The sequence below is a fragment of the Emiliania huxleyi genome, assembly GCF_000372725.1.
Source record: "Emiliania huxleyi CCMP1516 chromosome Unknown EMIHUscaffold_12, whole genome shotgun sequence".
NCBI lineage: Eukaryota > Haptophyta > Isochrysidales > Noelaerhabdaceae > Emiliania > Emiliania huxleyi.
In genome coordinates, this window is record NW_005201392.1 from 349,820 (window position 1) to 361,192 (window position 11,373).

The following is an 11,373-nucleotide window of genomic DNA, read 5'->3' on the forward strand; positions in this document are numbered from 1 at the left end:
GAAGGACGAGAAGGACGAAAACATCTTTGGCGGGTCGAGGCTGTCACGCGTAAGTTTAGCTAACGGACCATGTAGTTCTTTCCCCTTGTACACAGCAACTGCTCGACAGCTACGAACCGTCAGACTCTCCAGTGGCTCCTTGCAATCGTTGTGGTGTAGTTTCATCGAAAAAGCTAAGCAACACTACAACTTTTTGGATTTCTGAATTTCCGATGCTGCGGCATTGGACATAAGGCCTTTAAAACAATCGATGAGGCGATCCCACCTGCAAGACACGCGGCGCTGCTCACCAATACAACCCAGGAGTAGGTCCATCACCGAGTTTGTAGTGCGTCTCATTGGGGCCAAGATGACTAGACGACCGAAGACTAAAACCTTTCGCCTTGAGTTGGATTCGCCAATCACGCTCGGGCTGGACACGACCACCCATACAGTTCGCATGTTGCTTAAGGATATGCAATCGTTGTGGTAGTTTCACAGAGAATTTCGATCGATAAATGTTCTTTCCAGTGGCCATGCTGAAGAATACGTCCGAGAACATGTGAGGCCCAGTCGCAAGCCAGATATTAGCCACTCGTTTTTCGATGCGATCAACGGTCTCATCGATGACACGCCTGAGGAAGCCATGCTGCGGTGCAGAGAAGAACAAGTGCTGAACAATATTTCCGTTCCGATCATAAAAGAGTGCCAAAGAATCGTTTGCCAGTATTAGTTCGTCCTTAATAATGTTGTGGTCGAGCCCAGTGTCCAAGTCTAAATATAAACCACCGTGATGGTACAGCATGCAATACCTCAACAAATCGCTTTTTGCAGCCCCAGACTGCAGTAGACGGCACATTAAACAACACCCCCCACCCCGGCCGCGGGATCCAGAACGGCAGCTCGCCTCCGATCAGAGAGGGGGGGGCGACAGCGCCAGCGTGGAGGGGAGAGCGCAGCAGCAGCGGGGAGGGGAGAGCGCAGCAGCAGCGGGGAGGGGAGAGCGCAGCAGCAGCGGGGAGGGGAGGGCGGGGGAGAGAGAGCGCGGGGGGAGCGGAGGGCACCTTCTTGGCCAGTGCGTTTGTGCCGCCCATCTCCTGCTCCAGCTTCGCCTGGCGCGGGAGGGAGGGAGGAGAAGGGGGGGGGGGGGGTGAGGATGGCGGCGAGGGTGCAATCGGGGCCGAAGGGCGGAGGGCGGCAGATGGAAGTGTGGAGTGTGCAGGGCGAGGGTGAGGTGAGGGAGGAGAGGAGGTCACCGCCGTTGATGCGAGGCGGTGCGCGACGCGCAAGAGAGGACACGTTGTGCGCGGTCTGTTCCTCGCGCTCGGGCGTCGCGCGCGCGTGTGTTGCGCTGTGTGTGCGTGGGCTGTCGAGCGCCCACCGTGGCCGCCTTGCCCTGCTCCGCGCTGATGGCGCCGAGCGCCTCGCCGTGGTGAGCCTCGATGCGGGCAATGTTGGCGCGGATCGTGCACATCGCTGCCTTCACCTCATTCACCTCCTGGAAGAAGACTGCCATGAAGCCGCTCGCGCCGCCCGCTTGCTGCCGCGACGGCGCGCCCATCTCGATGTCGCTGGTGCTGCAACCACCCTTCAGCTCGTCCAGTCGGTCTGCGAACAGAGATGTGGCGAGCGGTGAGGGGATAGAGACGACGCGAGCGCTGCAGCGAGGCACACACACCGACCATGGCCCTATCGGCGGCGCTCAAGCCGCACCGACCTTGCTTCTAAAAGAATTTTAAACTCGAAAGAAGAATTCTACGAGCGCCTCTCACAGCAGACTGGCACGAACTAGCACCACAAAAGGCACAGCAGACAACGGCCCCTTATGGGCCGTCGAAGAGGCCGTCATACTCCTCCGGCCTCGCCCCCCCTTCCCAACCCTCCCCTGGCTCAGGCTCCTCATCCTCGCGGCGCGCAGTGCGCACCCCGCCCCGCGAAGACGAACCCTTCCGCCGGCGTGCCTCGCGGGACTGCCGCCCGCTGCCGCCGCCCTTCCCCCCCTCCGCTGCCCGCGCCGCCTTCTCCGCCGCCCGCGCGGCCGCCTTCGCCTCCTCCGCCGCTAACAGCGCCTCCCTCCGCGTGACCCCTATGGGCCCCTTGCGCATCCAGGAGAGGTCGCGTGAGCGACCTATCCAGGGGTTACTCGGATACGGCGCAACGTAGCCGCTGCGCAGCTCCGAGTAGTCGCCAACGCCCCCCCCCAAATAGCCCTCCAAGCAAGCATCGCAGGGAGAAGGTGAAGGACGAGAAGGACGAAAACATCTTTGGCGGGTCGAGGCTGTCACGCGTAAGTTTAGCTAACGGACCATGTAGTTCTTTCCCCTTGTACACAGCAACTGCTCGACAGCTACGAACCGTCAGACTCTCCAGTGGCTCCTTGCAATCGTTGTGGTGTAGTTTCATCGAAAAAGCTAAGCAACACTACAACTTTTTGGATTTCTGAATTTCCGATGCTGCGGCATTGGACATAAGGCCTTTAAAACAATCGATGAGGCGATCCCACCTGCAAGACACGCGGCGCTGCTCACCAATACAACCCAGGAGTAGGTCCATCACCGAGTTTGTAGTGCGTCATTGGGGCCAAGATGACTAGACGACCGAAGACTAAAACCTTTCGCCTTGAGTTGGATTCGCCAATCACGCTCGGGCTGGACACGACCACCCATACAGTTCGCATGTTGCTTAAGGATATGCAATCGTTGTGGTAGTTTCACAGAGAATTTCGATCGATAAATGTTCTTTCCAGTGGCCATGCTGAAGAATACGTCCGAGAACATGTGAGGCCCAGTCGCAAGCCAGATATTAGCCACTCGTTTTTCGATGCGATCAACGGTCTCATCGATGACACGCCTGAGGAAGCCATGCTGCGGTGCAGAGAAGAACAAGTGCTGAACAATATTTCCGTTCCGATCATAAAAGAGTGCCAAAGAATCGTTTGCCAGTATTAGTTCGTCCTTAATAATGTTGTGGTCGAGCCCAGTGTCCAAGTCTAAATATAAACCACCGTGATGGTACAGCATGCAATACCTCAACAAATCGCTTTTTGCAGCTCCGATCTTCAGACTTTGGAACGCTTTCACGACCTTGGGCTCAAAATTCTCCTTGAGGAATTCCAAGCTCTTACCATTCTCGTCTGTCAACAGGCTGTATTCCCAACCTTTGTTTTGCTTCAGCAGGTTCATGATGTTCTTCACGACGATCGATTGCGAGTCGGGTGTGTGCTTCGAAGTCTGGTGAATCGTCCATGGTATTGCGTAACCCGCTATTGTGGTGGAAGTTGTTGTCGGTGACGAAGTAGAAGTCGCCGAAGTGTACAACAGGGATGTATTGACTGCAGCCGCAGGACGTGATGAGAGTGTCGGGTCCATCGCAGGTTCATCCAGGAACGCGGAGGTTTCTGGCCAAACGCAACAGCAGACCTGGCGGCTTGGGTGCTGGACGCCGGCCGTGCAGTCAGCGAATCGACGAGAGGAGGCCGTGTGCTCCTCGGGCCTGATGGTGAGGTTGAGACGGTGGTCGACGACCAGGCGGTGCGCCTCGGCCGACGGCGAGAAGGACGAGAAGGACGAAAACATCTCTGGCCGGGTCGAGGCTGTCACGTGCGCAAGTTTAGCAACGTGACGACATCGATAACGCACGGGCCTGCAACTTCCAGGCAGCGTAAATTCTTCTTGTATAAATTCTTCTTGTATTATTATCGTCGAGTAGTGCAGGTACTCCGTGGGGGCAGTGTGTATTCTTGTAACATGTGCGTATTCTCGTGTCACTGGCTCCGAGTAGAAAAAGAAAGAAAACGTGTTCTCCGAGTAGAGGGGGCGTCCTGCAGTTAAGGGGAAACCCGGTACGCGCGGGGCCAACCCTCGGAGACCCGTGTTTACTTTACGGCCCTTTCCCTGCGAATGCGCACCCCCCCCCCTAGCTAGGGGTCAGGGCTCTCTAGCCCGTAGCCCGATGCCGATCATCCGGCTCGCTGGGTGCGCTTCTTAGCTCCCCGGCCCTGGATGTGAGGTTGGAGGCTAGGACGCAAGCGTCCGTCGCCCTTTTCAAACTCGGGGCCCACTCCGCTACGCTCCGACCCGAATTTGGTTTTGGAGGGCCATGAAATTTAAGGTGTTGCTGCGCAAAAGGGGCGGGGCGCGGGCGCGCGCAGCCCGCCGAGAGCTCTTTTTGGACACCAGACCTTTCGATGGTTCATGCTTTCTATGTCTATCTATCATGCTTCATGACACGACACGCGGTGGTGGGAGCTGGTGGAGCTGTCAGGTGTCAGCTGATCGATATCCAAGCGGGTGGGGAGTGGGGGGCATGGCTGGGCATGCAGGTCCGCCAGTCGGCCCGGCCTCTGACGTGGTGCTGCCGCTGCATTCGCTGAAGAAGAGAGGTGCGACGGCTTGATTTGGAGGCACTGGAGGCGAGGGTGGGGAAGGGAAGGTTGGGCCGGGCCGTGAGGGGCTGATGGCGCTGGCCAGCGCGGGGTGTGAGATGCCGTCGTCGTCGTATACTGCTGGCCCTCGCCCTCAGTTGCCAGGGCTGTGGGCTGCAGAATTGGCGTCTGTGGCGTCTACGCAGCCTCTGCAGCGTGATGGCTGGCGGGACTGCGAGGCCGGCGGCAGCGGAAGGAGAGGCTGGGCACGAGCCAGGAACAGGCTGGCCAGGTCCGCAGGTGGCTGCGCTCGGGCGAGGCGCGCGCGCACATGGCAGGCCGAGCAGGCTCGGCATACATGGTGAACCCCCGATGTGGCGATGGCGGTCCCGCTTTTCCGCGATCATTTTTTCGTCCGTTCAATCGAAGGAATGCACACACATACACATACAGAATGACATAACACCTCCACGTAGACGTCAAAACGGGCGTATTTGAGCACGCTCCTGAACACGCAGCACCGCTCTCACACCCACGCGCTGGGCCTTGCACTGGGGTGGGGCTCCTGTCGTCAGACGTGGAGACGCGAGGGTTGCCCCCCCTTGCCCCACCACCTCGTGTGTGTGGAGAAGTTTACCTTACCTTACCTTACATGCACACTGCCGCCAGCGTGTGTGAGCGAGAAGAGACTGGAGACAGACTCAAACCTTCCAGAAAGAAGAACTGTTCGGCCTGCTATCACGGAGCGCTATCACGGTGCCGGGGCTCGTGCTCGCAGATCCGCTCGCAGCTCCCACGCCCGCCACATCGCCGTCGCCGTCCCTGTCCGTCGCCGTCGTCCGGACCTGTCCATCGCCGTGGCCGGCCTTGTCCGACAAGACTTCCACCGCACGCACGGACGCATCGATGACGTCTTCCACCGCTCCGGTCACTTTGCCGACGACACCGCCAGCCCGCCGGAATTTCGCGCCGTCTCCAACCCGGGCGGAGTCTCCAAGCCGCTGCTTGCTGCTGGCGCTCGTGGAAGTCTTGTCGCGTATCTGCCGGTACGCGAGCGCGACGCAGACGGCCTGCTCCATGGGTGAGGAGAAGAGCGGGATCGCGATGTCGTTGTAGATGCCGCCACGCTCGAGGTCCTCGGGCGTCGTATACCTCAGGTGGTCGAAGGTGCACCTAGCGCGCCCCTCGCGCTGCTCGTGCACCATGACCTGCAGCGAGAGGCAACGAGCGTCAGAGCTGGGCCCTCGGGAGGCGGCAGAGGGCTCAGTGCGGTGCAGAGCGCGCCAGGGAGATCCCGCGCAGCCGGGCCTCGCGGATCTCGTTGGCGAGAGCGTCGGCGCCCGCGCGGTTGGCGTCGAAGGTTCTCGGTGTGAGGTAGAGCAGCATGTGCGTCGCATCGCTCAGGCTGTCCGCGCGCTCGATCGAGCAGTGGATGCGCAGGTCCGAAGGCTTTAGCTCGGTCCTCGCGGCAAATCCACGCCAAGCGCTCTGGATCCTGACGCTCGCCCCGACAGCTCCAAAGTTGCGCGCCAGCTTCACGTCGGACAACCGCTGTTCGACGTGAGGGACGTCGGTGGAGGTGGTGCGGTCCCCGCCTCGCCAGCCGCCGCCGAGGATCGCGAGGCGGCCACGTCGCTCGCCCTCCTTCCGCTCGGTCGAGCGGTCGAGGGGCGCGGGGACGGCGGCGGCAACGATCCCATCTAGAATGCGGTTGGCGCCCTGGTTGTTGTCGCGGCTGGCAAAGATGCGCACCGGGTGAGAGACTGAGATTGTCTCCTCGGTGAGCGAGTTTGGCAGGTAGAGCGCGTTGAGACTCCATTGATCCACGCCCCGCCCAAACGTGTGTAGCAGGGACGCGATCTGTAGCAACGAGACTCGGTTCAGGTCGCTTAGGCGATGCCAGCGCACGAGCGGCCGTTTGGGGTCAAAGACGAGCTCGCGCAGCTCATCTGGGCACTCCTGCCGCAGCACCTCGAGCCGGTCGCCGCCCTTGGTCTCGGCGTGCTCGTGGACAAGGATGACGGGCTTGCTGCTTGTCACTGCCGCTCGGACCTCGCGCAGGCAATTGCGCGATAGGAAGTAGCCCTTGCTAAGGAAGAGCAGCACGACCTGCGATCTGGCGACGTACTCCTCCAAGCGGTCGATGTTTTCAAGGTCATCGACGTCGCGAAAGACGCGCACATGGGCGGGCAGAAAGCCCGAGAGTTGCTGCTTGATCATCGCAACCTGGTCCTGCCCAGACAGCCACGTGTGGCTCAGGAAGAGGTGGAACTCGTCCGCGCCCACTGGGGCGATGTCGGGAGGCAAGTGTGTCCGGCGGCACAGGAACTGCTGATTTGGCCTGTGCCGCTGCCGCTGCAGCCGCCGCACGACATAGGCGGCGCAGCAGCAACCCAGGAGGAGGACGGTCCCCACGACGCTGCACACGACGACAATTAGGGTCGTCGAGTCGTCGTTCGACGAGCACTCCTCCGTGGTCGAGGCGGGCAGCGCCCAGCGGCCAGTGGCTGGCACATTCACCCCAGCGGGCTCGCCCGGAGCCGGCCTTCGCAGGCCCGCGCGCGGCAGGTCGCAGTCGCTGGCGTCATCCCATCGCCACGTGGTCCTCCTCACCGGAGGGTCCGACGAGTCGCAGTCGCTCGTCTCGGAGAGCATGTCTGCTCGGTCGCACCGCCGGGAGCACTGGAAGACAAAGTGGACCGTCGCGACGGCCGAAGTGCTCACGCCGTCAGAGACCGAGAAGGAGAATGAGTCGGGTCCGCACACCTCGGTCTGTATGCTGACCTGGGCCGACTCCACCAGCGGGGGAGACACCGGCACGCGGCATGCGGTCCGGCAAGTCCCCCTGCTCCAAATCGTCAGGTTGGCGCTGGTGTCGCAATCGTCGACGTCGTCGCACCAGGCGCACGTCCCGTTGGGCGGGGAGACGACGCTGCAAAAGAGAAGAGAGCCAGTGATCGGGCTGGACGGGCACGGTTGAGCCTCAGAGCAGGGGATCTCTCCGCCCGCGACGGGCGCCGCGGCCATCGGGATCACTCGCCCAATCCCAATCTCCTCTCCGACGTTGACAGGTGCGTCAAACAGCGTCGCGTGAGTCGGCAGCGTGTGGATCTTGAACGTGAGCGTGTCCGACCTGTCAACGTCTCGCGCCTTCATCGAGTAGAAGCTCGCGCCCACGAGACCTTTCAGCGGGAAAGCGACCGCGTCGTCAACGGGCACTCCGACCGCCTTGGGCGCGTCATTGACGGCGACGATCGAGATGGAGACGAGCTCCGACTCCGTCGTGCGGAAAGGATCGCCGGGACAGTCCGTCGCAACGTAGCGGAAGCTGTCCTCGCCGACGGCATTGTCGTGCGGACGGTACACGACCGCACGAGCCGTCGTGCGGATTGCGGCGGGCTGCAGCGCCTCCGAGCCGAAAACTTCGACATAATCGATGTAGTTCCTAGGATTGGGAAGGGGGATGAGGATAGTGGCTATCAGAGGGGCGGGGAATGGGCGGGCGACTCGCGCCAGTCGTCAATGCCGGTCTCTGCGCTGGTGTCGACCGCGATCCGCAGGACCGAGATGGGGAAATGGGTTCGACAGATTGAGGGCGCCCAGAGGTGGTAGGTGCGCATGCTAGTGTACTTCGTCGCAACCTCGCGCTGCGGCTTGCCCGAGTATACCTCCACCCACGAGCCGTCCGGACTCTGGGCCAGGATCTTTACGACCTGTCCCATCCCTCGCGGGGAGCCAATCTCGAGCCGGACGACGTAGACGGGCCGTGCGATCGCCACGTCGATGTACTCGGTGAACGGCGGGTAAAAGTCTCGCTGCCGGTGGTCGATGAGGAACTGCGCGCCGAAGGCGACCGACGTATCGGGGTCGCTCAAATTCCCGTCGACCAGCCCCTGCTTGAGCGGGCTCCACACGCCAGCGGCTAGAGGGACAATCTGAGCCCGGGGCACCCCGCGCTTAGAGATCGGCTCGTCAGGAGAGGATAGACCCTCAACCAACTTGCACCCGCCGGGGTAGGCGGAGACGCCCTCGTCAACCTTGACGCTAGGGTCGATGAGGCACCGGCGCAGTACGCCCGCGTCGCGCTTGTACATGGGCACGTAGTCGATGTCGACCATCCCCTTCACCTCGTCCGAGCTTCTCACGTACGCCGCCGCCTTGATGCCGTTCACCTCGTGGTAGGCAAGCACGCCGGGCGGGATCGGGCGCGACGCGTCCGATACCCACTCGCCGCTCGTGGAGCACTCGCCGTAGGTCCCGCAGTCGGGCTTGCCAATGACTGCGAGTGGGTGGTAGTCGACGCTCGGAGGTTTGCCCCAGAAGGAGCTCGAGCTCATGACCGCGGAGATGTACTGCCCAAACACGGAGTCGCCGACGTTGAAGGTCGAGTAGACCTGCGTGATCGGAGGGCCATCCTGCGCCGCGCCGCTAGTCTCGTTGTAGGGGTACAGGTCGCCTAACCTAGGGAGCTGCGTGATCGCGAGCTCGAGTGGCTGGCCGTCCTCGACGTCGTTGGGCGTCAGCCGAATGACCAGGTCGCCAGAGTCTTCGGAGATGCGCTTCGCAATCGGGGCGATGGTCGGCGTGTCGTTGTCCGATTCGACCTCCACGCGGACGGTCGTGCTCTCCTCGGAGAGGACGCCCCCGGCCGCGAGGAGCGAATACGTGAAGGTATCGACGCCGACGAAATGGTCTGCTGGCTTGTAGCTGACGTAGCGCCCCACCGTGTCGACTGTCTGCTGCGACTCGCTGATCGCGATGCCCTGTTCGGAGCCGGCGAGCGAGTCGTTGGTGGCGAAGAGGGCGCCATTCGAAGGCAGGCTAGTGATTACTGGCTTGAGCTCGATGCCGGGCGCGAAGTTGGAGCTGCCCACGAGCTGCAGGCTCACCTCGCGGTCCTCGAAGGTGCGCTCGCTCGCAAAAGCGTCCCGACGCTCAGTGGTGGGCGGCAGCCGAGGCACGACGTGCACAAGGCCTTCGAAGAGCGTGCTGCCGTCGGTCGGAGCCGTGATCTGGCGCGGGCCGTTGGCAGTCTCGACGGTGACGTTTGCGCCGGGCAGCGCCGAGACGACACTCGGCGCGGAGACGGAGCTGACGTGCGTGCGAGAGCTGGGGATGCGGGACGGTGCCACCAGCAGCACGGCCGACGTGCCGCTACCGCGCGAGAATTTGCGGCCCAAGTCCTCCGCGCCAGGCGGCTTGGGGAACTGGGCGAAACGCAAATCGTACGGGTTGGCTGTCTCGTTCCCCCCAGCCCGGCCAAGGTTGGCGACAACGTCCAGGCTGGCGTCATCAAAGGTGTAGAGGAACAGGCAGTCGTCGCCTAGCAGGTCCTCGCCGGCGAGGCGCGCCCGCGCGGCGATCGACTCGTTGGAGAGAGGGCCTGTCCACAGCCGAGAGGTGTGAAGAGACGCTGCTCACAGCATTGAGGTGCACGCGTGAAGAGTTTTGCCAGCGTAGATGGCGAGGTCGTCTATCTCGCCGTCAAAGCTCATCTGCGGGTTGCCGTGCGTGAATTCGTCCAGACCCCACTTTTGAGGGTACACGTTCATCCCGATGTACATGAAGGCGTCGTCGTCTAGGAAGGCACCGCCAATGTACGCGGCGCCGTCACCGGCCGCGTCGCTACTCACCTCGACGCCGTCGACGTAGACAACGCGCCTGCCATCCGTGGCGTTCCAGCTCTGCGCATAGTGATGCCACTGCGTGGCGTCCACTACGCTGCCGACGGCCGACGGCTCGGGCGCGCTGCTGCCGAGCTGGAACCCTCCGTGAATGCCGGCGAACGGCTGCATAAAGTTGCCCTGCGGACAAGGCGTATCAGGTCGGACAGCGGCAGGGGAGGCGGGCTGGGCGGCAACTGCGGCTGTCCGACAGTGGGATTCCTGAGACTACTAGAGGAGCCGGAATCCGAGCTAGAGACCGTCAGGGTCGACCGACAGCACTGTGTGTATATGTGTTTGTGCGTGCACTCACGTCAGAGGTGCATCCAAGGCCCCAATGGATGGCCGGCCGCGACGCAGTGAGGTCGTTGAAGCGAAGCCACATCATGAAGGTGAAGCCGCTGGCCATCCGCCGCAGCTCTAAGTCATCAGGATCGAGGTAGAGCCGTCGCGTCGCGACCACCGAGCCGGGCTGGCTAAAGCTTAGCGAGTAGCCGTTTCCCGCAGACGCTGGAGAAGAAAGCCCGAGAATGGCAAGCGAGGCGAACCAGCGACGCATCTGCGCCGCTTTTCGACCTGTGGCAACCTTCGGCGCGCACCTCCGTTGAAGAGTTGAAAAGAAATCCCAGAATGGTCCCACTAGCTCAACCATTACAACCTCTTTGGCGGCGGCTACTACAACGCCGCGCGCGCACACGACATACAGCGGGACACCCCACAGTCACGCTTCCACACCGCACGCCGCGAACAGGTGGTGTCGGTCTCGCTATGGTGCTCGCACACGCATCGGCGGCGCACGTTCGCGTTGCGGCCGACCCGGATTCAGGCGCCACCGTCCGCCAGCATTTCAGATCAGAGGAGACGAGAGGGGGGAGGGGGGAGGGGAGGGAGGAGGCCGAACTGGCCATGTGTGGTCGCACGCAGTAGAGCGCTGTAGACCATGGTAGCCACGTGTCGCGTGTCGTGTGGCCAAGCGATCGGCGGGGTCAGTCAGCGAGGGCCTCGCTGCGCCGCTTCTGGAGGACCTTCATCGCCTCCAGCTCCCTAGCTGCGTCGACGGCCGATTCCGCGCTAGCGACCGAGGCCATGCTGAGCCGTCCGCTCTGCGGCTCCACACCTGTCGGGGGAGGGGGGGTGGGGGGGGCGCCTGATTCGTGTCGCTCTGCACTGGCCGTGCCACGCCGCCGCGAGCGTCGACCGGCCCGCCGCCGGCAGCCTATTGACGAGGGGGCCACACGTGGTCTCCTGTGCTTCTGTTGTGTGCTTCGACCGCCCCGCCGACCGAGGGCGGCCTTCTCTTGGCGGCGCAGCGTGTGGCCGCGGTCCGGGTCCATGTCGTAGTCCTGAGGTAAGGTGAGGTGAGGTACA

General features: G+C 62.4%; 3 protein-coding genes across 3 annotated transcripts; all 3 read right to left on the minus strand.

Annotated features, from left to right (window-relative positions):
• Positions 1 to 238: 238 nt before the first annotated feature.
• STXPM-1 (syntaxin PM) lies at positions 239 to 3,554 on the minus strand (the record flags this gene model as incomplete). Its single annotated transcript, XM_005790420.1, has 5 exons — positions 239 to 265; positions 1,044 to 1,091; positions 1,361 to 1,587; positions 3,137 to 3,209; positions 3,399 to 3,554. The coding sequence occupies 5 exons, from the start codon at positions 3,552 to 3,554 to the stop codon at positions 239 to 241; spliced, it is 531 nt and encodes a 176-aa protein (XP_005790477.1).
• Positions 3,555 to 5,043: 1,489 nt separating this feature from the next.
• EMIHUDRAFT_200459 (hypothetical protein) lies at positions 5,044 to 5,547 on the minus strand (the record flags this gene model as incomplete). Its single annotated transcript, XM_005790421.1, has 1 exon — positions 5,044 to 5,547. One exon carries the CDS (start codon positions 5,545 to 5,547, stop codon positions 5,044 to 5,046), a length of 504 nt encoding a protein of 167 aa, XP_005790478.1.
• A 58-nt stretch (positions 5,548 to 5,605) lies between these two features.
• EMIHUDRAFT_448967 (hypothetical protein) lies at positions 5,606 to 10,597 on the minus strand (the record flags this gene model as incomplete). The annotated part of the gene is made up of 4 exons (XM_005790422.1): positions 10,319 to 10,597; positions 9,795 to 10,146; positions 7,850 to 9,725; positions 5,606 to 7,787 (listed from the first exon to the last, which is right to left on the minus strand). Exons 1-4 carry the CDS (start codon positions 10,562 to 10,564, stop codon positions 5,606 to 5,608), a joined length of 4,656 nt encoding a protein of 1,551 aa, XP_005790479.1. The 5' UTR covers positions 10,565 to 10,597.
• Between the last annotated feature and the right edge of the window lie 776 nt (positions 10,598 to 11,373).